Source organism: Engraulis encrasicolus, chromosome 1 (assembly GCF_034702125.1).
Source record: "Engraulis encrasicolus isolate BLACKSEA-1 chromosome 1, IST_EnEncr_1.0, whole genome shotgun sequence".
Taxonomy (NCBI): Eukaryota; Metazoa; Chordata; class Actinopteri; order Clupeiformes; family Engraulidae; genus Engraulis; species Engraulis encrasicolus.
Window position 1 is genome coordinate 48,620,600 of NC_085857.1, and position 27,500 is coordinate 48,648,099.

At 44.5% G+C, this 27,500-nt stretch overlaps 2 protein-coding genes across 2 annotated transcripts in view; one reads left to right on the top strand and one right to left on the bottom strand.

Annotated features, from left to right (window-relative positions):
* Positions 1-1,760, bottom strand: part of LOC134457875 (5-hydroxytryptamine receptor 3A-like) — a 12,910-nt gene extending 11,150 nt beyond the window's left edge. Inside the window, exons 1-2 of the mRNA XM_063209873.1 lie at positions 1,722-1,760; positions 480-602 (exon numbers count right to left, since the gene is read on the bottom strand). Coding sequence (XP_063065943.1) covers positions 480-602; positions 1,722-1,760 — 162 coding nt within the window. The remainder of the gene's footprint in view (positions 1-479; positions 603-1,721) is intronic.
* A 3,713-nt stretch (positions 1,761-5,473) lies between these two features.
* LOC134457882 (complement C3-like) overlaps positions 5,474-27,500 on the top strand; it is a 42,318-nt gene continuing 20,291 nt past the window's right edge. The window contains exons 1-20 of the mRNA XM_063209886.1: positions 5,474-5,685; positions 6,728-6,923; positions 9,328-9,496; positions 10,153-10,223; positions 10,557-10,645; positions 11,383-11,465; positions 12,498-12,585; positions 13,005-13,110; positions 13,234-13,354; positions 16,098-16,213; positions 16,461-16,616; positions 17,063-17,174; positions 19,162-19,256; positions 21,937-22,128; positions 22,358-22,513; positions 22,797-22,926; positions 23,394-23,471; positions 24,459-24,677; positions 25,382-25,508; positions 26,425-26,513. Coding sequence (XP_063065956.1) covers positions 5,609-5,685; positions 6,728-6,923; positions 9,328-9,496; positions 10,153-10,223; positions 10,557-10,645; positions 11,383-11,465; positions 12,498-12,585; positions 13,005-13,110; positions 13,234-13,354; positions 16,098-16,213; positions 16,461-16,616; positions 17,063-17,174; positions 19,162-19,256; positions 21,937-22,128; positions 22,358-22,513; positions 22,797-22,926; positions 23,394-23,471; positions 24,459-24,677; positions 25,382-25,508; positions 26,425-26,513 — 2,470 coding nt within the window. The 5' untranslated portion in view covers positions 5,474-5,608. The remainder of the gene's footprint in view (positions 5,686-6,727; positions 6,924-9,327; positions 9,497-10,152; positions 10,224-10,556; positions 10,646-11,382; positions 11,466-12,497; positions 12,586-13,004; positions 13,111-13,233; positions 13,355-16,097; positions 16,214-16,460; positions 16,617-17,062; positions 17,175-19,161; positions 19,257-21,936; positions 22,129-22,357; positions 22,514-22,796; positions 22,927-23,393; positions 23,472-24,458; positions 24,678-25,381; positions 25,509-26,424; positions 26,514-27,500) is intronic.

Sequence of the window (27,500 nt, forward strand, 5' to 3'; positions counted from 1 at the left end):
CACAGTAGATTTCAATAATTAGCTCATAAAACATGGCTTGAGGAATGTAGCTTAATTAGGATCAGCTGGTTCATTGAATTGGCTGGAGCAAAAATGTGGCAAGGCTTTGATATTATATTTTTTTCTGGATGTCCTATAAAAACAGTAGCAGTAGGGCCTAGGCTAGTAGTAGTAACTCAACACAGTAATAGTAGCAGTTGCAGTACCACCACCAGCAGCAGCAGCAGCAGCAGTAGTAGTAGTAGTAGTAGACCTAGTAGTAGTAGTAGGCCTAGTAGTAGTAGTAGTAGTAGAAGTACTGTAGTTGTAGTCGGCCTAGTAGGCTAGTAGTAGTCATAGTAGTAGGTCTAGTAGTTATAATAGTAGTACAGTAGTTGGCCTCTTAGTAGGCTAGAAGTTGGAGTTGTAGTTCTAGTACCAGTAGTAGTAAAATAGGTACAGTAATATGTCTATTAATAGAAGTAGTAGTAATAGCTCACCACATCCAGAATGGAGAGAACCCTCATGCCAACGTGCACCCTTACTGAACTCCGCCAGTGCTGCACCGGCCGTAACCATGGTGATGAGGAGCGGGTCAGGTTGGTGACAACAGAGAACAGGTCCTGAGGCCCGGAGAGGCCTGCTACACATAATGTAATATAATATAATATAATATAATATAATATAATATAATATAATATAATATAATATAATATAATATAATATAATATAATATAATATATGCCAAGGTTTCTTTCAAGTAGAACAGGGGTGGGAAACATTTTTCAAGTCCTCCAAGGGCTGTAGGTTACTATGAACACAAACCTGCACTTTAGGACTAAATTGAAGGCAGCCACCATTACAACAGACCACACCTTCATTAGGTCCCCTAAAATTATAACTTAACTGTATTGCAAATGTAATTTCTAACATTTCTTTACAAAACATGTCATATTTGATCTGAAACATACATCTGCATAACATTAAAATGATATTGGGGGCCGGATAAGATGGCCTCAGGGGCCGTAAAGGCCATCAAGACATAAGCTTACTATGAGGTCGTCTTAGGTTCCTATTGGTTCCCCACCCCTGAAGTAGAAGAACAAAAACAATTTAAGTGTGAAGACATAACATAGCATGGATGAGACATATGAGCTTCGTCTTACCTGTGCATGTTAGGCTGAGGGTCATTAACATGAGGCTAAGCGAGAGGTCCATCACTACATGTTTTCTAGATGTTCTTTCTCTCTGCCCCTCTTCTGTTGTAGGCCTATACTTCTTTCTTTATTCCTTTTCATCAATATTTTCTTCTGTATCTGTATCCTGTGGTTTTTAATGAGCTACCGTTCTGTCTTCATTCTTTCACCTGTCCTTTCTGTTCACCTTCTCCCATTGCTCTTTTCTCTCTCTCTGTCTGTTTCTTCTCTCTGTCTCCAAAATGTTCACTCACTCAAAGTAATATTCAAATGTTCTCTCTCTCTCTCTCTCTCTCTCTCTCTCTCTCTCTCTCTCTCTCTCTCTCTCTCTCTCTCTCTCTCTCTCTCTCTCTCTCTCTCTCTCTCTCTCTCTCTCTTCCTCCACTCCGTCTCTGCTATTTCATGCATAGTAATATTCAAATCCTCTCTCTCTCTCTCTCTCTCTCTCTCTCTCTCTCTCTCTCTCTCTCTCTCTCTCTCTCTCTCTCTTGTGTTTTGAATATCAGCCTTCAGATAGCTGCGGTGGCCACGTCTGTTAGCTCTTACCTTGATGAGAACTTGTAGCACCAGACAGAAGGTTGCCATGGAGACCGCATGAATGAGTGTGAGTGTAATCAAACTGAGGTTGACAACTGTGCACAAATGGATTTTGATTGGTTCTGTCTAGAGAAACACTACACCTGATTGGTTTAACCCCTTAGCACAGAGCAATATCAAGGTTGCATTTGTGATGTGATGTAGTTGAGTGTTTTCAGCAAGGAGTGAATATGCCCATCGACGGTCCCATCTTTACACTGTAACAAATAGCTGTTTATTTACGGCAATTCTGCAACAGCATTCTACTGTTTTTCGAAAAAACAGACAACTACTGTGAAAATATTACTTTGAGTCACATATTGAGCATAAACAGTAAGTACTGCACAATAGCAGTATTCGCCGTTGTGGAAAAAACTAGAGATGCACCGGATCCTGATTTTTAGGATCCTGCCGGATACCAGATCCACTGCTTAAGATCCTGCCGGATCCGGAACCGGATACCGGATCCTACAAAAGGGTTGAAACATATAGTCTACTCGCACACGTGGGCCCTTTTTATTACGTTGGCTCAAACAATTTTTTAGACTCATTGGCTTATTGCTACACTGCCTGCAATAGCCGCTTCCAAAGGGATTTCACTCCATGCAGTGATTGGGGTTGTGAAAGACTGAAAAGCCTAGGCTAGACATGCACCAGACCCTGATTTTTAGGTAACATGCCGGATACCGGATCCACTGCTTAAGATCCTGCCGGATCCGGACCCTGGGAAAAACTCTATTATCCTGACGGATCCGGAACCGGAACCGGATCCGGTGCATCTCTAGAAAATAACAAGTTATTTTAGGCAGCACCATTGAAACCCATTCATCCTCCACTTGTCTGTGATCACCATCAAACTTCAATACCACCTGAAGAACTGAAGTCATTCTGACTGGTTAAAGATTATCTGATACTATCAAGCATGATGAAACAATTTCTAAGGAAACTACAATACTTAAAAAGTGCTTGATGCAGCAAAGTGTGAGTAGCACATGCATTTTGATAGTGATGAAAGTGTGAATGGCTGAAACATTTGAAGAACTTGTAACACTCTTGCAACAAGCAGCCCCATCTAAACCAATCTGCTAATCAGTGCCTGGCCTCACCTGAGTAGGGCTGTTATGCCATTATTCAATTATGGGCGTCACCTGCCAAGGGCCTGATGACTCTGGTCACATGGTACTCTTGCACCTGTATATAAATCTGGACTATCAACACTTCAGTTGCTTGCCTGTCTGCTGGCTGGCCTGCATGGCACAGCATAGCACTTGTTTGCCTACAAGCTTGCCTACAAGCTTGCTTACATGCTTGCACACTTTCCTCTTTGTGAAAGCTTGCTGTATGTGGCATCATTTGTGGCATTGTTGCATATAATGTGCCTGCTGCAAATTAGGCATTGCTTTGAGAGCTAGCTTGTAGTGCTGCTTGTTTGCTGTGCTACTTGGTGCAAAATAATTTTTTAAAGACTGACCAATGCTATATTCATCATTGGCTCATCAAGAGATACAGTAAAAAGCCCACCTTGCACACTATCATTGTAACATAGCACTGCGTACTCTGAAATTTTATTCAAAGGACCACCGCAAACCATTTTCTCAATACAGCATTGCGCCATAGTATCATGCTCAAGGCACTCCAGTCATGGTGAACGATGGGAGGGTGGGGTGGTAACATGGCCAGGGTACCACAGTTGTGGAAAATGATGGGTGGGGTGGGAAGTTGCCATGGCCATATTCATGAATACAACTATGACCCAGTATTTGCCTGTTATCACACAGTACAATTCAACTTTTTAACTGAAATGTACTGTTATTTTTCTGTAGAGTACTGTTATTTAACAGTTCAATTGCTGCTGAAAAAATGTTATATACTGTGATACATTAAACAGCAATGAGCTGTATTTGATTTTTGGTGTGAAATAACAGTAGAATTACAGGTAAATATAATTGCCAGTAACTGCCGTTATTTTGCAGGGAAATTTTCTTAGAGTGTAGATAAAGGCTACCAGCACTTTGGATTGGTTTACCTAAATTAGTGTTTCTCAAACTCAAACGACCCCTTGACCTCATCATAAGCCTTTGTCCTCGGCCCCGCCAAAGCTGTCAGCGGCCCTGTACAGAAGGCCCCAGGTAAAAACCTTGATAAGGGCTCCCTTAGGGCCTGCTAACGTCAGGGCCTGCAAGGAGAGTGAGAGATACAGGGGGTATAGAGAGAGGGAAAGAAGAGAGACATTGAAAGGAGGAGGGACAGGGAGAAAGGGGAAGAAGAGAGAGATAGGGAAAGGGGAAGAGAAAGAGGGATAGAGAGACAAAGAGAAAGAAAGCACAAAAGAGGAATTGAGAGGAGGCACGTTTCAGCTTGCACAATGACACACGTCCTGAGCCATACTTAGCCAACCACAACTGTGAGCAGTCACATGAAAACAGGCCACAAGTAAGCCCAAGCAAAACCGAGGAAATCAGAATACATTTTGTTTTTGAAAGAGCTACGCGTATGTCTTTCAGAGGTTAATTCAAATTCCAAACACATTCAAAAGGCCACAGATTCATTGGATGTTCACCATGTATAAGGTTAGGGTATCGTTGAAAAGTTTAGAGAGTCCCTTATTGGGATCTATGAAGTCAATATACCCCCAGGTCTACTTGCTGCCTGTTTTCTTGTGGCTAGTCACAATTATTTATGTGTGTCCTGTCTGGAACTTCCAACACACAATGTGTGTGTGTGTGTGTGTGTGTGTGTGTGTGTGTGTGTGTGTGTGTGTGTGTGTGTGTGTGTGTGTGTGTGTATGTGTGTGTGTGTGTGTGTGTGTGTGTGTGTGTGTGTGTGTGTGTGTGTGTGTGCGTGTGCGTGTGCGCACATGGGGCATGCTTGTTGGTGCATACAGTATGTTGGTGAATTTATGCTGGTTCTTACATTTGTTTACATAGTTGTGCGTGTGTGTGTGTATGTGTGCGAGTGTGTGTGTGTGTGTGTGTGTGTGTGTGTGTGTGCGAGTGTGTGTGTGTGTGTGTGTGTGTGTGTGTGTGTAGTGTGTAGTGTGATGTATGTGTGTGTATGTGTATGTGTGTGCGCACGTGTGCGGTGCAAGCGTTTGTGAATTTATGCTGGTTCTTACATTTGTTTACATGTTTGTGTGTGTGTGTGTGTGTGTGTGTGTGTGTGTGTGTGTGTGTGTGTGTGTGTGTGTGTGTGTGTGTGTGTGTGTGTGTGTGTGTGTGTGTGTGTGTGTGTGTGTGTGTGTGTGTGTGTGTGTGTGTGTGTGTGTGTGTGTGTGTGTGTGTGTGTGTGTGTGTGTGTAGCACAAACCTAAGTATTTAACTAGTGTGAGAGGTTACCGTAAGTGGCAGTGGCACACTAACACACCACCCCCGACCCATCCTCCTTCTGCTCCTTGGTCATGGCAGGATTACCCAACAGCAGGGGCGCTGGCAGCTTTTGCTGGCCCCAGAGATAAGTAATCTGAAAGGGCCCTGCACCCAATGTACAGTATGTAATGCAACGGTGACCCAATTCTGGGACCCCTGTCTCCCTGGGCCCGGACAACTGACGTTTTTGTCCCACCTGTTGGTTCAATATTGTAGTGTTCCCCCTGCTTCCTGGACTGAGTAGTGCATGCGTGAGAGAAAGGCAGAGAGAGAGAGAGAGAGAGGAGGGGGGGGGGGATCTTTCCTGAAACTCGAGAAAAGAAAAGTGGGCAGGACTCTCTCGTGCCGTGACGCGTGAGGAGTGGAAGTCCCAAACACAGATTTCTCACACACGCGTACTCCAACAAAATCCCTCACACACGCAGAGACGCTCACACATAAAACCAAAGCTGATTCGACTTCCCAGGAGGATCAGACAGGCAGCAGATCAGGATGAATCTGGACCTGGTGGTGTTGTGGGTTGCCCTTGTGGCTCTCTCTCTCCCCGCTCTCTCAACTGCCGACCCACTGTGAGTAAACCATCACACACATAGACACACACACCTGCGAGCACACACGCACGCACGAACACGCACACGCACACGCACGCACACGCACACACACACACACTCACACAAGCAACCAATGTTCTATTTACCCATCTTTCTCAGATAACCTTTCACCTCTTCCCTCTGTTGTGTCTTTGCAATGTCGGTTCTTAACCTCCTGCGGGTAAACCCTAGCCAAGGGTTGCCAGATGTGACTGATAATGTCCAGCCAACAAAATGCTCCAAAACCCTTCTAAGAGGCACAAAATCTTGAAAGTGAAAGTGAAAGCCCATTGGGAAACTCCAACTCCCATTTGTCATTGTGACACAGCACTCCACAGCACACAAGTGAACACTGCACACTGCACACAACGAAATTGCATTTATGTCTCACCCGTGCAAGGGGGCAGCCCTCAGTGGCGCCCCATGGGGAGCAGTGCGGTGGGACGGTACCATGCTCAGGGTACCTCAGTCATGGAGGAGGATGGGGGAGAGCACTGGTTGATTACTCCCCCCACCAACCTGGCGGGTCGGGAGTCAAACCGGCAACCTCTGGGATGCAAGTCTGACGCCCTAACCGCTCACCCATGACTACCCAATTTGAACTAAATTACTGGATTGTTATTTGTATGTCTATAACCCCAACAACATATATTTTGTCTTAACCTGCAGGCGGTCATCGTAAACAGTCCTATTGGGATTTGCCAACACTGCCCTAGCCTAGCTGTATCAGAAGTGATATTGATTTAGTCTGGGAGCCGTCTATTCATTTTCTCAATGGGGAGACTGATTTAAATTAGGCCCATTTAAAATAATATCTAAAGCTAAATGGAAAGCTGGTTTCTGACTGTGCTGTAATACGTCCGATTAGTGCTTACTATTGAACTAGCTTTCTACATAGAAGCTACTGGTCATGGCAGTGTAGCTACTGGTAAGATGGCAGTGCCCTACCACAGGTTTCGGATGTAGCCCTAGAGTGCTAAAGTTATAACCTTTGACTTTTCCACTCTGACCTTCTCTGCAGGTATGTGATGTCGGCTCCTAACCTGTTGAGAGTGGGTACCCCAGAGAAGGTGTTTGTGGAGGCCCAGGACTATACTGGAGGGCCCTTGGTGGTTAAGCTGACTGTGAAGGACTTCCCCAAGAAGAGCAGGCAGCTTGCCTCCAGTACAATCACCCTGGCGGAGAGCAACCACTACCTTGCCCTAACAGAGATCACCGTAAGTCGTCTCTATACTACTACTTTTGTTTTCTTCATATGTTTTCGGGGATCCTAAAAATGGCCTAGGAAATTAGGGTGGTGGTGCAAAATAATGTCCAGGACCTTTTTTAGCCCCTGTCCAGTCCCCTGCCGTTAGCCAAGTACAAAGATGATTTTTTTCTTTTTTAAATATTTTTTAGGGGCTTTTTATGCCTTTATTTGACAGGAGTCAGGACAGTCGAAGATGGTGACACTGACAGGAAGTAAATGGGACAGAAGAGACCCGAACTGGAGTCCCCGTGGGTGGGCATGCAAGACCAAATGTGGGGGGGCTTAAGGGCTCTGCATACTTCACGTGCGCATTTTGTCGCGTGTGGCGCGAGAACCATTAATGACGTCATCACTTGCGACAGACTATTCATACTTCAGAAGGCTTTCGCTCGCATTGTCGGAAGTGCCCTCTGCTGTTCATGAGAGAAACGGCAGTATCTTTCGCAACTCGCAGCGTGAGTTCTACGGATGTATAAAATAGAAAGCCAAACACGGCTGCTGTAGGGCTACTGAACGTCTGACTTGTGACTTACCACATTGAAACATATATTTTTTGTTGTAGCCTACATTGCCAGATCATTCCAAGACCATGTGAGAGCATTGTTCTGGCGGCAGAATTTTTAAATATAGGCTATTGCCGAACACAACGTGCTTCTGAACAAAGTAGACAATTGTTTCACTGAACAACATTTAAGAGAGAAGATAAAATAACTCTCTAGGACATTTTATTATCCTCAAAATGATGCATGATCCATTCTGTAGTAGCCTACAGTAGTTGTAGCCTCTCTTCGCAACTCCTGCTTTGTCTGCCTACGTATATGGTCGCTGGTGGCGCACGACAAGTTACAAAATATCTGGGGTGCACGACGTCGCGCCACGGCAGCTCACGACACGGCGTGTGACGTCATTTTGGGTCACGTGACGGCGCGAGTGAGGTCGCGAGTGAGGTCGCGTGTGAAGTATGAAGGAGGGTAGCGCCAGTCACGACAAGTATGAATCCCCCTTTAGCGTGCTGTGCCACAGTGCCCCCAGAAAGCTGAATTCTACATCTGACCGGGGTCATATGTGTGATTGACACCTCTCCCAACAGATCACTGATGTCCGTTGCCTGACAAAGATGTGGTCAGGGACAACTTACGTTTATGCCCAAGGACTTAGGCAAAAGATTGATTTTATACCCCGTTAGCCAATCAGAATGTAGAATTCTACGTCATTTGACTGGGTCATATGTGTGATTGATAACCGTCCCAACAGATCAGTGATGTCCATCATCTGTTTGACAAGGACACGTAGGCCTACAAAGGATCGACAAAATTAATTTATACCACATTAACCTCATAATGCATGCTGTTCCACCAGTGGAACAATGTAATAGTCATTGTAAAGGTAACACCCATACACTATGACAACACAGGGCCTTTAGTAATGCACGACTGGGACATTGCCATTCTGGTAACAGCAAAATTATAACACTGTGTCTTAAAGGGGTATGCCACTATTTTGGGGCTTAATACAGTTAACATCGTTGGCTGGGGTTTATAAAGGTGGTAAAGTGTCTTATTTTTCATGTTAAGCGTTGTCTTGCTTTAAGACAGGTTAAAAGAGGGAATATGTCGCTAAGCTAGTGAAAGTCAATGTATCCGTGTAGCATTGAAGCATGTTAACCAGGCTTGTACTGGTACTTTGTCATACAGGGCATTTGCCAGTGGGCCAGCAGCCCTCGGCGAGTCGGGCCCAAGGTCTAATGTTGTTGTTTTTCATTATGCATATTCATAGAATCCAAAAAGTGGCCCAAATTAGAGAGAGGGGGGGAAGGGGTGCATAAAAATGCCCAGGACCCTGTCCAATCCCCTGTTTTAGTCAATCAGAAAGTAGAATTCTACATTTGACTGGGTCATATGTGTGATTGTCTCCATGTCCCAAAAGATCAGTGATGTCCGTCACCTGATGGACAAGGATGTGATTGGGGACAAAATTAATTTGTACCCAAAGATGTGGGCGAAAGACTGACAAAATGAATTCATAACCAAGCCGTGGGCAAAGAATAAGTTAAAATTCTACATTTGACTGCAGTCATATGTGTGATTGACACCTCTCCCAACAGATCAATGATGTCCATTATCTGGCTGCCTGGCATGGGCGAAAGATCGACAAAATTAATGTATACTCCTTTAGCCAATCGGAAAGCAGAATTCTACATCTGACCAGGCCATATGTGTGATTGATTGACACCTCTCTCAACAGATCAATGATGGCCATTATCTGGCATGGGCGAAAGATCGACAAAATTAAGTTATACTCCATTAGCCAATCGGAAAGCAGAATTCCACATCTGACCGGGCCATATGTGTGATTGACGCCTCTCTCAACAGATCAGTGATGTCCGTCACCTGTTGGAGAAGGATGTGGGCGGGGACAACTTCGTGTACCTGGAAGCGGAATTCCCCGACCGCACGCTGGAGAAGATAGTGCTGGTCTCCTTCCAGTCAGGATACATCTTCGTGCAAACCGATAAACCCATATACACTCCCTCAAGCACTGGTAGGTGTGTGTGTGTGTGTGTGTGTGTATGTGTGTGTGTGTGTGTGTGTGTGTGTGTGTGTGTGTGTGTGTGTGTGTGTGTGTGTGTGTGTGTGTGTGTGTGTGTGTGTGTGTTTTTGCATGTCGAAAGTCGAAGACATGAAGACATTTATTTTTGATTTAGAGTTCCCATCATCTCTCTCTCTCTCTCTCTCTCTCTCTCTCTCTCTCTCTATCTGTGTGTGTGCGTGTGTGTGTGCGTGTGCGTGTGCGTGTGCGTGTGCGTGTGCGTGTGCGTGTGCGTGTGCGTGTGCGTGTGCGTATGCGTGTGTGTGTGTGCGCGCGTGTGTTCTGTCTCTGTCAGTGTGTATATTTTTGCACGTCAAAGACTGGAAGACATTTTAGAAATAGCTGAATATGTCAGAAGTATATTCTTGATTTCAAGTTCCCGCCATATCTCTGTATGGTGTCCGCCACCGTGTATATTTTTGCATATTTTTTCAGGAAGACATTTCAGAAATAGCTGCGTAAATTGTCCAGAAGTGTATTTTTGATTTCAAGTTCTCTCTCTCTCTCTCTCTCTCTCTCTCTCTCTCTCTCTCTCTCTCTCTCTCTCTCTCTCTCTCTCTCTCTCTCTCTCTCTCTCTCTCTCTCTCTCTCTCTCTCTCTCTCTGCAGTGAGATACAGACTCTTCTCCTTGACTCCAGTGCTCACGCCTGTTGACTCGGGCATTTCTGTGGAGATCATGGTAGTCTTCGATCTTCGATACTTTTCTATATATCATATTCGATATATGAATAGTTCAGATGCAAGACCCCCTAAGTGCCATTTCAGAAAATAATCTTAATTCATTTTCATTTAATACAAAGCTATCAAAATTGCATATTTTTTATGTAATTTATGTCATATAACTATTTATATGTATTATCAAGTACATGAATGTAAACAAAACCAACAACGGGGTTCTCCAAAAATATAGAAGTACGGGTCTTCAGAAATGGAGTTAGGGGGTTTTGCATCTAAACTCTTCATATATATATTCTATATTTTATTGAATCTTTCTTTTCTCCATGCACCGTAGACTCCAGATGGAATCACCATTTCCAGGGAAACGCTGTTCCCAACTAAAGGCATCCGATCAGGACAACTCAAACTTCCAGATATTGCCAGGTAGTGATATCGTTGTGCACTTTTTAAGCACAGGGTATTGGTTACAGTTGTTGAAACAGTGAGGGGTTGGGTGCCTTGCTCAGGGGCACCTCAGCCATGGAGTTTGATTGGGAATGGAAGAGTGGGATTCAAACCCACAACCATCTGATCCGAAGACCACCTCCCTAACCATTAGGTCACTGCTGCCCACAACGTAGCCCAGTGTTCAGAATTTAATCAAGGTGGCCGGGTCAGAGGTTTAAATATTAATGATGTTGCCAGGTACTGCTGTTTCCATACTGATGCAATAAGATACTTACTATGTTGCCAGGTATACTGATGCTTCCCATAGATATGAACACTAGATACCACGTTGACCACTCCTTTGTATTGGAATGTATGGCTGAAGTCAGATCACCGCCATGTTTCGCCTGTATGACAAGGTGATACGCACAATATCCTGTAGGTAGCTGTAAAATGGAATCAATACAAAACATCATGACCAGGGTTGGGCCACGCCAAAAGACTGACCACGGCTTGTAGAGTTCACATTAATGGATGTTGCCAAGTGCCAATGTTGCCAGATAATAATGTTGACTACCAGGGATCCAAACTTTTGTTCTGGTTCATTTTTGTTGTTGACATTGCATTAGCTTTGTGGTTTAGATGGAAAGTCCATACCAAATGATTCTTGTTCCGTGTTTTATTATTAACTTCATACAGATTCTAATTCATATTTGTCATTTACACTTCCTCAGTTTTGGGGTTTGGACGGTGGTCACATGGTTCCAGAATATTCCCCAGACAAACTTCACAACTCAGTTTGAAGTGAAGACATACGGTGAGGAGATGATGTCAACAGACACAGTAGTCCTCCATACCATAGCATTCATAGTATTTATATTTATTTCAACTCACACGATTAACCTTCCTGTCATCCTCAGATTTAGGTTACATCCGTGATCCTTGGGGTCATATTGACTCCTGCCATTTAAATGTCTACAAAATCAGTAGAAGCAAAAACTTTTGCACCGGTTTATGCTTCACATATTTACTGTTGCTCTCTTGGGGACATAAAAAATCCTTTAGATAAGGCCTACCCACACACAGCCCACACACCAAAAAACCTAATCCATGACAAGGCAAAAACGTGCAACAACTGCCCAAAAGTTGCCTTGAATTAGTTTTGGCCCTCGTCCACATCATACATATTGTTAGTTATCAGAGCCCTAAATAAAGCAAAATGTTCTGTTCTAAATAACTTATATTCATGTATTTAACATAATCTAGACATATTGGAACATGTATTAGCAAAATATGGATGTTCCATTTATGTTTAATACACTTAAAATAATGTGGGGTCAAATTGACCCCAAGGAACACAGATGTAACCAAAACATGTACAGCACTTAGGGAAAACATTTTTGTGGAAATTTCACTTTTTTTCACATTGACCCCATATATTTAGGAAAAGTCATCAAAGATGAAGCAAAAGAATTATGTACACGTACTTCATGCATTTTTCAGATGTTAAACATTGAATGGAGTCAAATAGACCCCAAGGACAACAGGAGGGTTAAACCCCTGGCTTTAAGTTACTGTTCAAGTGTAACAAAGAAAAAGCACGCACATCCGTCTCAAAACGATTGGGTGCAGGACTAGCAAAGTCGCGTGAAAACTGAAATTAAAGTCTGCGACACCAAGCTCCCGTTCAGGGCATGCTGCCGGAAACGTCACAATATTAAAGTAAGAAAGGGAAGCTTGGTGTCACAGACTTTTTTTCCAGTTTCGTTTAAATTTGGTTAAAAAGCAACTGCCAAATGCAAAGCAATGTAATAATACATTTTAATTGTGTGCTTTTTCATCTCCTCAGTACTACCCAGTTATGAGGTCATCCTCACACCAAAGTCGTCTTTCTTTCACGTAGAGGACAAGGTGCTTGAAGTTGACATCTCAGCAAGGTAAACTCCTATGGGGCCGGTTACACGTATGCAGATATTTTTAAATGCGGACATCTTTAAATCCATTTATATATAACCACAACATATAATATGGATATTGTGACAGGTGTGTTTTAGCCTCCTAACCTAAATAAAATTGTATTGAAGTGCACATTCTAAAAGTCTTAACTTAACTATTTACATGTAAAAAAGAGGCCAAAATTGTATACATACACACATAAATGGCATTTGTATCTTCATCATAATGCACTGGTAAAAAATGATATAATAACATGTAAAATATTTACACTGTATATTTCTGTTAGTGTTCAGTGTGTACAAAAGCAAATAAACCATAAAATGAAGTGCTGATGTTACTTCCAAGCCTGATCGCATCTCTGGTACATAGCATCATTTACAGTGCGTCTTTTCGGGTCTAGATACTTTGATGGAAGAGAGGTGACTGGCACTGCCTTGGTTGTGTTTGGGGTATTGACAAAGACTAATGTGAGGACAATTCTGCCAGATTCTGTTAGCAAGGTTGAAGTAAGTGATATAATACACTCATATTCCATATTTAAAAACCAGTCATATTATATGTATTACCCTGTTCCTCCAGAGAATGAAAGGAGTATTTTTCTGTTTCCTGTGTGTGTTTGTGTCCTGCAGGTGACACAGGGAAGGGGGAAGGCCTCATTGTTGAGGGAGCAGATCACCAATGCATTTCCAAACACGACTCTGCTCATGGGATCTTCATTTTATGTGAAAGTGAACGTCTTAACAGAAACAGGTAATGCTCTCTGCTGTGCATGTTACTTCCGATCTCCTCTCCTCTCATTTTGAGACACTTAAGTCAAACTGTACAACATACAATGTGGGACACAATAATTCACGCTTTGGATGTATCAGTATACATCAGCTCTAAATTGTTGTTTTCTCCTGACCGCACAAAACGATCTGCAGACAACTCAATCTCTGATTGATGGAAACCGCTGTCGGTCAAGAAATCTGCTCACGGGGTTGGCTCAAGACATTGGGCAGTTCCGTAACATCGCCCTGCTGAATGTAGAAGGAAAGGTCTTTTTCTCAGTGCTAGCCAGAAGGATGACAAACTACCTTCTCCAGAACAGCTACATTGACACCAACTGCCAGAAGGCCGGAGTACCAGGGTTCCCAGGATGCGTGGAGCACTCCACAATGATCTGGGACCAGATCCAGAGGGCTAAGCGGGACAAGACGGACCTGCATGTCATCTGGCTTGACCTGGCAAACGCATATGGATCGGTCCCACACCAGCTGATCAACTACGCTATGGAGTTCTTCCACATGCCCACCTGCATCAGAAGCATGGTCGAAAGCTACTTCAACAACCTGCAGATGTGCTTCTCCGCCCAGGACTTCACTACTGGATGGCAGCGGCTTGAAGTCGGAATAGCGATGGGGTGTGCCATTTCGCCTACACTGTTCGTAGCAGCGTTTGAGATAATCCTCATTGGCGCAAGGCAAATGGCAGGGGGAATCAAACTACCAACTGGCCAGAGGCTTCCCCCGCTAAGGAGCTATATGGACGACGTCACCACCCTCCTTCAGACAGCAGCATGTACAGCAAGACTGCTGAGGAGGATTGATGAGCTGATGTCATGGGCAAGAATGAAAATCAAGCCCTCCAAGTCCCGTAGCCTGTCACTCAGGAGAGGAGTCAGGAACGACAACACCACCTTTGTCGTCGGAGGAGAGAAAATCCCACTCCTCACAGAGCATCCCATCAAAAGCCTGGGGAGGCAGTACACAGCCGAGCTCTCTGACAAGCAAATGGGGAAAACCGTCATGAAGCAGCTCTCTGACGGCCTGAGCAGAATCCCGGGCAAATACAAGTTCTGGTGTTTCCAATTCACACTCTACCAGAGACTGCTGTGGCCCCTGAAAATGAGCGAGATCCCCTCATCAACCGTGAGTAGGATGGATGGGAAAGCCAACTCATTCATTCGAAAGTGGTTGGGGCTGCCACGGTGCCTCTCTGAAGCCGGCCTTTTTGGGAAGAACATGCTCCAGCTACCTCTGAGATCGCTACAGCTGGGCTACATGCAAGAAAAGACCAGGTTGGTGCTCGAGCTTCGGGAGTCCACAGACGAGTCGGTTAGGAATGCTAACGCCAGGGTCCTGACTGGCCGCAAGTGGAACGCCCAGACCAAGGTCGACCAAGCTGTGAGCCGGCTGCAGCACAAGGAGATCGTGGGCAGAGTGCAAGTAGGAAGAGCAGGCCTAGGATGGGGAGAAGCACCACGCTTCTGGTCCAAGGCCCACCGCAAGGAAAGAAAGGAGATGGTGGTGGCGGAGGTGACGAGGATGGAGGAAGACCGCTATAAGATCAAGGCCGTGTCTCAGGGACGGCAAGGAAGCTGGACAACTTGGGAGGGAATCTCAAACAGGAACATCAGTTGGTCAGACGTGTGGAAGATCCCACAGGCAAGACTCAGCTTCCTTATTCGCTCAACCTACGACACGCTTCCCTGTCCCCGGAACCTCCACCAGTGGTTTGGAAATGAGGAATGTTGTGCACTCTGCAATGCCCCAAACGTAAACCTCCAGCACAATTTGTCTCTCTCAGGGCCACTATAGATGGCGCCATGATCAGGTTTTGAGAAAGCTACCCGAAGTGCTGGAGGATTGCAGACAGGCAAGCAGAACACCATCGCCGGCAGAGCAACCCACAACCTTTGTCAAGGAAGGAGGGATCAGAAGCATCAGGCAAAGAGAAACCGCAAGGCCCTTCACACCTGGCCAGGAGTGGAGCATGAAGGTTGACCTGGGCAAGAAGCTTCAGTTTCCCACAGAGATTACCACCACATCTCTCCGACCAGACATAGTGGCGTGGTCTGTAAATGCTAGAGCGGTAGCCCTCATTGAGCTCACTGTGCCAATGGAGGAAGGGATCGAGGCTGCCTTTGACCGAAAGAAAGCCAAATACTCCGAGCTGGCTGCTGAGTGCTGGGAGGTGGGCTGGAAGACCATGATCTACCCTACCATCTGAGGTCGGATGCAGAGGCTTCATGCGGTTATCAACCATACGCCTCCTGAAGCACGTGGGAGTCAACAGAGGAAGGCTAAGGAAGGCAACAAAGGAACTGGCAGAGGAGGCGGAGAAAGGGAGCTTTTGGCTCTGGCTGCGGAGGAAGGACACCTGGGGGAATAACATCCTGACAATAGTTGCAGGGAACAACACCTATCAGCTGCAGGGGGTGACAGGGAGACGTCCCTGTCGCTGCTCCGCCACACGCCAGACGTTTCAGGATTAAAGGAGCGAAACGTTGATGAAGCGGTGGTTCCTGACTGACGACCCTGCAGCTGACCCATGGGCACCGGAGGAGGTGCGACAGGCAGCAATGCCAAGCAGGAATTAACATCTTCCTGTACAATCCTGGCTGCCAGCGTCTTGCCCCTCCTCACAACATCATGTTGATAAACAAGGCGAACCCACGTATGAGATATCCCTTCTCTTATAGTACTTAATGAGTTGCCTTACTGTTCTGCAGGCAATGAGATGGTGGAGGCGGAAAAACAAGGTATAATGATAGTCTCCTCTCCCTACACCATCAACTTCAAGAGGACCCCCAAATACTTCAAGCCTGGCATGCCTTTCGATGTTATGGTAAATCATATTATCATCATGTGTGTGTGTGTGTGTGTGTGTGTGTGTGTGTGTGTGTGTGTGTGTGTGTGTGTGTGTGTGTGTGTGTGTAAAGAGAGAGAAAATGGATCTACCTTAACTGGCTAAATTGGAGTGTCTTATTTACTTGAATAATGGTCTCAAACCAATTTACCCAGTTTTGCTTTGATGTTGTCGTTCTCGTTTGCTTTTGCTTTTATTTCCTTTGTTTTTGTGTGGTTTTCAACAGGTGTACGTGACTGACCCGAGCCTCTTGCCTGCCGCTGGCGTTGCTCTCGAGGTGATGACTGCAACAGATGGAGCCATAGGGGCCACCACCGGCCATAACGGCATCGCCCGAGTCACCATCAACACTCTGGCCGCGGACAGAAGCCTGTTGATACGGGTAAACCTTCCATGATCCTCCTCCCACGGTAGAAATGCAACCATTATATGATGTAAGTCTGTCCAGGTCCTCATAAATTCGCCATGGTGCTAGTTACTATAGCTAAATGCTAAGCCATTAGCATATGGGCTTCTTCTGTCCATACAGGTAAACCTTCCATCCTCCACTCGTTTTGTACTATTTTTACTAATTAAACAGTGCACTCCCCCATCCTCCTCCATGACTGAGGTACCCTGAGCATGGTACCGTCCCACCATATTGCTCCGTTGGGGCGCCATTGGGGGGCTGCCCTCTTGCACGGGTGAGGCATGAATGCAATTTCGTTGTGAACAGTGTGCAGTGAACACTTGTGTGTTGTGGAGTGCTGTTTCCCAGTTGGGCTTTCACTTTCACCTTCACTTCACTCTGACATCTCTTTCGTCTTCTCTTCTGATCTCTTGACTCAGGTGATGACTAAGGTATCAGGGCTCTCTGAAGAGAGACAAGCTGTGAAGACGATGACAGCCATGGCCTACAAGACCACCGGAGACTCCAAGAACTACCTCCATATTGGAATCTGTATGTCCCTCTGTGATTGTCCAACATCTGCTAGACTAGTGGCTCTTAACCTTTTTAGCCTGATGACTCGTTTATGTTGTTTACGTAACCTTTGGTGCCTGGAGACACATATACGCTGCCTTCAGGCTCTTGAGATTTTAGCTTTTTTAATAAAAATGTGGGTATGGGACAACTGAATGAACACATTCTAATGCAAGATGAGGGCCTTATGGTTTAATCCAATCATGTTGCATGTTTTTATGTGCATCTGAGGCTAAGATATTTAAGTTTTTTGAGGGCAACTCTCCCAACAACAGCTTTAGGCATTCAGCAGGCGTTTTTTTCCAGGTGCTTTAGGCATCAATGGGTTAACCTTTTGTTCTTAAAGCACCCCCTTACTTGTGTCAAGCCACGCACCCCCAACCCAAACTTCTACACGTGTATAGGCTACGCACTAAAAAACAATTAATTACAATGATTCTTGCTTGAGACTTTAATCACTGCCTTAATGACTTTAAATGGTGAACAAAACATGCTTTTATTTGGTTGTGATTATAATGTTTATACACAGAATTTTGGTCACAACCTCAGCACTTAAACAAAATTCTGTGGAGCCCCTGGTATCTCTAGCGCAACCTCAGGGGGTGCCCACACCCCAGGTTAAGAACCACTGTGCTAGATAGTAGGAAAGGGAATCATTATTGTGCAATATCAGTCTTTGTGCGATAAAGTAATTATTCCCTAATACATTAAACTTGCATGATTTAATGCTGATTTAACGATTTAATGAATTGGTTATTTCATCTCATGTTATCTTTTCTAAAACCAGTATATTCTATTTATTTTATACCTGGCGTTTTAATCTGTTCTGTTCTATTCTGATGTGTTCTTGTCATTGACAAGGATTATTCTAATTTAACCCATATAAGATATAACGCACCTGCAAAATATACCCGCTGAATGTCAAAGCCCTTTTTGGGAAAAGGTGCCGTCAACCTATAAATAGCCTACCTCAATATCTCAGCCTCTGAAGCACATGAAAACCAGAAATAAGTTCCATGCAAAACCAGGGACCCTAATTTTGCGATAGAATGTGTTCATTCAGCTCTAACATACCCACGTTTTTAAAAATAATAAAAAACCCTCAGAACTCATGAACCTGAAGGCAGTGTCTATGTCGCTCCAGGTGCTTAAGTCAATGCAGTGTATACACAACACAGCATCGGCCTTTAATCTGCCCCATTCTGCTCCATTTCATAATGAAATGTTCTATTGTATTGCAATATTCAGTATTGTATTGTATTGTATTGTATTGTATTGTATTGTATTGCAATATTGTATTGTATTGTATTGTATTGTATTGTACCGCGTTGTGTTGTGTTGTGTTGTGTTGTGTTGTGTTGTGTTGTGTTGTGTTGTGTTGTGTTGTGTTGTGTTGTGTTGTGTTGTGTTGTGTTTAGGGCTGGGACTCGATAACATTTTTTAATCGAATTAATCTATAGGCTTTGAAATGAATTAATCAAATTAATCGCATTTTAATCACATTTCAATATCTGACTTGAGAACAGTGAAAAGTTTTTTTTTTTTCACATGGATTTTGAATGACAACAAATAAACTTAATCTAAAAATATTGTTCATTTTTAAAAGAAGAGAGAACTCTTCTCAATTTCAGCAGGCTGTTCACCATCAGGCGTAATACTGCCCTCCATTGGTCTAATCCAGAACTATGTAGCTATATTATAGCATGCGATTAAAATTAGTAAAATGTTTTAATCGCGTGATTTTTTTGTAATTAATTTATCTACTAAACCTGCTTAAAAAGAAACATTCGAGGTGTGCGGGCTCTCACCAAAAACTTTGTAATTAATTAATTTGTAATTAATTAATAACGTGTTAATGTCCCAGCCCTAGTTGTGTTGTGTTGTTGTATTGGATTGCATTGCATTGTATTGTATTGTATTGTATTGTATTGTATTGTATTGTATTGTATTGTATTGTATTTTATAGTGTCCAGCAGTGAGGCGGCCATTGGGCAGCAGGTCAAGATGAGTCTACATGTAGGCACCAGTCCCGGAGTCAGAGACCAGGACTTCACTTACATGGTGCACTCTCAATCATGCAGTCTGTCTATGTGTCTGTCCCTATGTCTCAATCCATGTACTTGTGCCAGTGCACTGACAGTCAGTGCACTGAGGTCTTCAGTGCATAGTGTGGTGGAAAAATTTGAGCACTATGCACAGTGCCCTCGCTGGAAGTGACGGCTGAGCATGACATTACCACGCCAAAATATCGGTTGGTTACTGTTTACAATGCACAGCGTCTGGTGTTTGTATTTACATTTCCATCACCCCAAAGGACAACAATCACACATACAATACTTGGGTTGGCATGAAAATGTTGGTGCCCCATCAACATCACTTAAAGAATTAGGAGACTGTAGACCATACTCTTCTACCAAACTGAACGCCACGTTTCCCCTGTTTCAATGTCAACATGGCGGCCGTTAAGTTTGTGCAGTGTCCATTATTCAAGCACTGCATTTTTCCGCCATTGTTAGGGGATCATCCTGGCACTTTCAGTGCACTGACTCAACCGAAACTTTCAGTGCGAGCGCCCTAGGCACTGAAACACAATGCCCGAAGTGCACAAGTGCGTGGATTGAGACACGGGGTGTACGTCTTTCTTTCAGTCAGTCACTGTCTGTCTGTCTGCCACTGTTTGTCTGTCTGTCTTTCTGGGTAGCAGTACCGGCGACAGAGACCAAGACTTCACTTACATGGAGCGCTGTCAATCATGCAATCAGTCTGTTTGTCTGACTGCCTATGTTTCAGTCAGTCACTGTCTGTCTGCCTCTGTGTGTGTTTTCTCTGTTTGCCTGTCTGTGAGTGAAGTGTTAATGTTTGTGTTTTTGTTAGTTTGACGTTCCTTGTACTTGTTTGAACGACGGCCTGCAACACCTCGTGGGCATCAGTTCTGGCGTCAGAGACCAATGGTGTGTTCCATTACTCGCCCTGTGTCAGCACTATAGTGCATTCAGCGTGTTGGTGCAACGCCTTTTGAAGTTAAAGTGTGATCCTCAACGCAACGGTAAAGCGCTGTCATGCACTTTGGAGCCAATTTGGTCCCCTAGGGGAAATTCTTTCTCTGCACTTTCCCATTTGGACTAGTGAATCACATTGAAGTACACACACTAGTCCGTAGCAGTGGGCTGCCTGCTGAGCGGCGCCCGGGGAGCAGTGTGGGGGTTAGGTGCCTTGCTCAAGGGCACTTCAATCGTGGTCCGGTCGGGCATTGAACTAACCACTGAGCCACGGCTGCCCCCAAACTTTTGACACGTGACGAGGTTTGCACAGTTTTCCCGCCGTGTTGGCGATTTTGGCCACAGCGCATTTCTGTTATTAAACGCAAATATGCTTTGCTGTGCCCTAACCAAAACCATCCCTAAACCTAACCTGTCAGTAAAGCAATGTTTCTGCTGCTTTACTTTTGCCAAGAACCGCGACATTAGGCAAATTTATAGCTAAATTGTACCTAAACCAAAATCATCCCTAAACCTAACCTGTCACACGGCGTTGTGGAGCATGCTTTTCCTTGTAAAGGCGTATTGGACACACGCGATAGTAGGTTCAAATCAGCGTGTCATCTATACGCAATGCATGATGACATGTTGCCTGTGTACTGTGTGCCTTGTTTAGGTGCAGTGAAGTACATTTCCCGCCTCCGCGATTCACGAGGCGAGTAGACTACATTCCGATTCCCGTTCTGTCTGATACACTTAACGGAAATGACGGTTGGTTGTGTGTCATCAAAGTTTACCAACCGCCAATATACAATCCATCACGGAAGGCACTGTTCGTTATGTTGACACTTTTTTTAAGTTACCCCTGCCTCTTTACACATAGCGATTGTCTTTGGAATCAAAACTATGCTGTATTACAGAGATTCAGCTGTTTGACAGATCTGACACTCAACTACGTAGGCTAACAAACATGGAGGCCGTTGAGTGCGAAAAGTATACAGTAACTCCACACTTCAATAAATGGCCGTTTTGGGGGGCGTTATCCGAGTAATTTACAGTTCACCACCACAATTACAAATGGAACACCCTACACTCACACACATCCACAATACATTAAAGAAAACACATAAGAGATAAAATATTAAAATAATAGGCCTAAAAATAGTGAATAAATAAATACATTTGGATTTGGAGTTTACACCGAGTGGGATTAACAAGATAAAAGTGCTGTTGAGAAGTGAGGTGCACAGTATAAAAGATTGACCTACCTAATAAATAAATAAATAAATACACACCTGACCTATGGCTATCTGCGTTTCTTATCGGAATTAAGCAGCTGAACGGCAGATGGTATAAAAGAATGCTTGTATCTGTTTGTCCGGGCTGGTGGATATTTAAAACGGGAACCAGAGGGTAAAAGCTGAAATTCACTGTGCAGAGAATGGGTGTAATTGTCCAAAATGGATTCAGCCTTCCTGGTTACCTGTTCTTCATATAAAACAGTCAAGCTTTTTGCTGCACTCATGTGCATTTTAGTAAGTCAGTTGATTTCTTTGTAAAGTGGCTGACATTCCTTTCAAACCACATTTCCTTTCCTTTCCTTGTGCCGTGCTGTGCTTTGCTTACTTATCATTCCATCCTACACAGTAATATCTGCAGTGCTCATTTAACACTTAGAGAGTTGATTTGACATCATTTGGACTTAAATGAACTCTCTAAGTGTTGAATTAACACAGCACCATTTACTGTGATTCCATTCTCAGATCATGAACAAAGGACAACTGGTGAAGGCTGAGCGGTTCAAGAGGCAAGGCCAGGCTGTGGTGACTCTGCCCTTACAAGTGACCAAGGACATGATCCCCTCCTTCCGCATCGTGGCGTACTACCATGTGGGTTCGGCAGAAGTGGTGTCTGACTCAGTCTGGGTGGACGTCAAGGATACCTGCATGGGAGAGGTAAGCATTACATTACATTACATTGCACTTAGCTGACGCTTTCATGTATTCAATTTATTTTTCAGGGTATTGGTTACAGTCCCTGGAGCAATGTGGGGTTAGGTGCCTTGCTCAAGGAAACTTCAGACTTGAATGGAGATAGGGAGAAGTCAGGGGGGGATTCGAACCAGTTGAATTGTAATTTTTTTGTCTTTCTTTTTTTTGTTCCAAACCTGCTCATCTTGTCCAGCTCAAGGTGGAGCTGGCTGACCGTAGGAAGGAGTATTGGCCACATAAGCCCTTCAGTCTCTCCATCACTGGGGACCCAGAGGCCAGAGTGGGACTGGTGGCTGTGGACAAGGGGGTCTACGTCCTCAACAACAAACACAGACTCACCCAAAAGAAGGTAGGCACATGTGTGTTAAGATTTGGGAAAGAGTAGGAAAACTTTCTCCTCACCCAAACCAAGGTATTCATATACATGTAGTATATGAGGGACTGGTGGACTATTCTTTTCTATTTTTTGTTCTGTGTAAATCTGGGATTCAGTTATAATACAGGACACTGTCTGCCCTCATTCTAAATACGCCCCCCCCCCCCTTCCTATTTGGCTCTTCTTCTCTCTCCTGTCCTGTCTTCACTGACTACCCTCTCTCTCTCTCTCTCTCTCTCTCTCTCTCTCTCTCTAGATCTGGGATGTTGTTGAGACGCTGGATACCGGCTGCACGGCGGGTGGGGGACAAGACAGCATGGGCGTGTTTTATGATGCTGGACTGGTGTTTGTGTCAAGCACTGCGGGAACAACAGTCACCAGGACTGGTGTGTGTATATGTGTTTATGCGTGTGTGTGTACGTGTTTGTGGGTGTGTATGCATGTGCTTGTGCGTGTGTGCATGTGCATATATGTGTGTTGGTGTGTGCACGAGTGTGTGTTTCATTTTGTGTGTGAATGTGTGTGCGTGTGTATGTGTGTGTGCGTGATCATGAGCGTGTTTCATTTTGCGTGTTTGCGTGTTTGTGTGTATGTGTGTGTGTGTGTGTGTGTGTGTGTGTGTGTGTGTGTCTGTGTGTGCGTGTGCGTGTGCGTGTCTGTGTGCTGTGTGTGTTTGTGTGTGTGTGTGTGTGTGTGTGTGTGTGTGTGTGTGTGTGTGTGTGTGTGTGTGTGTGTGTGTGTGTGTGTGTGTGTGTGTGTGTGTGTGTTGTGGGTTCATTTTGCTTGCTAAGAATTGCATTCATTTAATATAACACGACTATGCTCAACTATTGCGTTTTATTTTTGTCATCAGCTCAAACGTGTTCCACTCCTCTCAAAAGAAGTCGACGGTCGGCGGCTAACTCTGAGTTGCACATGCGATCAAATTTAGGTCAGACAAGCACACACACACACACACACACACACACACACACACACACACACACACACACACACACACACACACACACACACACACACACACACACACACACACACACACACACACACACACACACACACACACACACACACACACACACACACACAGGCATGGGCACACAGCACACACACACACACACACACACACACACACACACACACACACACACACACACACACACACACACTCATGCACGAACATAAGGATTTCCAAACAAGAACCTATAAAGACAAAATATATACAGTACATAATCAAAGGTCAAAGACAAATGGCATCAAATGCCCATAAATCAATTAGTAATTGGTGGTTGATATGCTGCAATGAATATGCTTCTTAGATAGACAAAAACATTTTGTATGTTTATACTGTATGTTGTCTATATGCAGTCAGTATGAAAAGGAGGAGCTAAATGATAAATGATAAATATATTAACGTTAAAAAAGATAAGTAAGCGGGGCGCGCTAAACCTTCCACATTTGGGCTTACATTGCCCACGGGGACCCCCGTTCGAGTCCGGCCGGGGTCATTTCCCGACCCAGCCCCATCTCTCTCTCCCCCATAGTCATTTCCTGTCTACTGTCAATCTGTCTTATAATAATAGAGGCCAAAAAGCCCCCCCGAAAAAAACTTTAAAAAGTATAAATAAATGTACGTCAAAAAAGATAAATATGTTTACGTCAAAAATGATAAATACAGTACATTAAGGTTGTGTATGGTTATACTGTATGTTGTCAGTATGTGGAGGAACTAAATGATGAATATATTTATGTTGTGTATGTTATATTGTTTGTTGTCAACTATTCTGCATGTTGTCTATATGCAGTGAGTCAGTGTGAGGAGGAGGAGCTAAATGATAAATGACAAACATATTTAGGTTAAAAGTGATGATTAAATTTACGTTGTGTCTATACAGTATAATTTGTTGTCTATGTGCAGTGAGTCTGTATGTGGAGGAGGAGCTGCGTGGTTGCTGTGACGACGGGCTGAGGGCGGACCTGGGTGGGCGGAGCTGCGAGAGGAGGGCGGAGATTGTGAGTGTCGTTGGGACTGCAGCCTGCGCTCAGGCCTTCCTACACTGCTGTACAGAGCTGAGGAGCCATCAGGAGAGGGGGAGTCTGCAGCCGCGCAGCAGCGGAGAACTGCTCCTTGCACGGAGTCAGTATACACACACACACACACTCTCATGACTACACACACATACACACACACACACACACACACACACACACACACACACACACACACACAGCAGCGGAGAACTGCTCCTTGCACGGAGTCAGTATACACACACACACACACACACACACACACACACACACACACACACACACTCATGACTACACACACACACACACACACACACACACACACACACACACACACACACACACACACACACACACACACACGTGTGTATGCACATACACACACACACACACACACACACACACACACACACACACACACACACACACACACACACACACACACACACACACACACACACACACACACACACACACACACGAGTGTGCGTGTGCGCACATACACACACAAGCGCGCAGCCAACTGGTCCTTGCACGGAGTAAATATACAGACACTCACACACACACACACTTGTGACTGCGCGCACACGCACACGCACACGCACACGCACACGCACACACACACACACACACACACACACACACACACACACACACAAACATAATGTGTGCGTGTGTATGTATGCATATCATGCGTGTGTGTGTGTGTGCATATGCGTGTGTGTGTGTGTGTGTGTGTGTGTGTGTGTGTGTGTGTGTGTGTGTGTGTGTGTGTGTGTGTGTGTGTGTGTGTGTGTGTGTGTGTGTGTATAGGTGATGACGATGATGATGAGGACATGTATATGAGCTCGGAGGAGATCACGTCGCGTACACAGTTCCCTGAGAGCTGGCTCTGGGAGGACCTGACTCTACCTAGCTGCCCACAGGACACCCCACACTGGTGAGTATGTGTGTGTGTGTGTGTGTGTGGGTGTGTGTTTGTGTTTGTGTTTGTGTGTGTAAAAAGTGTCCGTAAAAATGACAGTGACATTTTTAATGGTTTTAACATCTAAAGCATTGAGAGTGAAAACCTATAATGGTAACGGTATTATGACAGTAAGATTAGAAATAGCATTACTGTAGTTCCAAGGCTCTGGGAAGACCTGACTGCCCAACTGCCCACAACACACACCACATTGGTGTGTGTGTGTGTGTGTGTGTGTGTGTGTGTGTGTGTGTGTGTGTGTGTGTGTGTGTGTGTGTGTGTGTGTGTGTGTGTGTGTGTGTGTGTGTGTGTGTGTGTGTGTGTGTGTGCATGTTTGGCGGTAAATCTGCCAAGGGCTGGTGCCAGTGTCAAGAGCAGTCCAACAGGCATTGGGATAGAAAATTAAGCCTTTGAAAAAAAATTTAATCTAGTAAGAGCTATTTGACCCTAACAGTAAACATGCTTTATTAATTATTTAATTAATGTAATTAATACATTTTTTAAATTATTAATTAATATTAACTATTAAGGTTATGTTGAAGAGGCCTGCTAGAGCAGCATGAGGAATGATAGCATTGAGGGGAGGGCCAGGCCAAAATCATCAACAGTCCATTAAATGCCCTTTATGTTATATATAGTCAATCCAGCTATGCATCTGTCTCTGTTTCAGCTCAACAACCTCATGAAAACGAAAAGAAAAGTCAGCGACCCCAAGCTCCCGCTTCTCTTGCTTTAATGTGACGTTTCGGGCAGCATGCCCTTCATCAGACAAAAGAGAAACAGGAGCTTGGTGCCGCGGACTTTTCTTTTAATTTTCATGTGATTTTGCTAGTCCTGCACCCAATCTTTTTGAGACGGAAATGCGTTTTTTCTTTTTCTTTTTGACAATCAGCTCAACAACCTCCACAGTGAAGTCCAGCTACCTGAAAGACTCGGCCACCTCCTGGCAAATATCAGCTATCAGCCTGTCAGACACCCATGGTGAGACCACTGCTACTGATACAATTATTATTTTAAAATAATATCTCCATAATTATATTCATATTACTGTATATCTAATAAGACCCCTCCTGGCAAATGTCAGCCATCAGCCTCCCAGACTCTTACGGTGACACTGCTGCTGTTCAAACTACCATTGGTACTACTGCCGGTACTGCTGCAGCGATACTCCAATTATTATTTTATATTATTATATGGTGTGACGTCATCGGTCGAATGCTCCATTCATTTCAATGGGGCTCCCCAAAGTTCACACGTCTGATATTTGAGACGTGGCAAAAGACTTTTCACTGCTAAAGCGACTTTTCAACAAGACTCTAATCAGCTGCTGTGATAGACAACACCTGTTGTCTAGGCTACTTGTTGCCTCCGCTCCGCATCGGGGTCTAAAGATTCTCTCTGTCGTGCTGCTATTCCACGGTAGCGACCTTCTCGCCGAACGTTAACCCTTACATAATATATGTGTAATTACACTCACAGGCCACTTAATTAGGAACACCTCTCCAGTGCTGGGTTGGACCCCCTTTTGCCTTCAGAACTGCCATAACTGTCTGCAACAATACTTGGGACGGCTGTGGGGTACAAAGGTACAAAGGTTACCTTTGTGATCTTTGTACAGGCATGTGTGTGGTAGAGCCCTTGGAGCTAATTGATCTGTTGACCGATGTTGCCTTGGTGTGACCTTTCTCACTTTGGTTGACCTTGACCTGACCTCGGTTGACCTTCATATGACCTCTGTGACATCACTACAGGCATGTGTATGGTAGAGCCCTTGGAGGAGCTAATTGATCTGTTGACCGATGTTGCCTTGGTGTGACCTTTCTCACTTTGGTTGACCTTGACCTGACCTCGGTTGACCTTCATATGACCTCTGTGACATCAATACAGGCATGTGTATGGTAGAGCCCTTGGAGGAGCTAATTGATCTGTTGACCGATGTTGCCTTGGTGTGACCTTTCTCACTTTGGT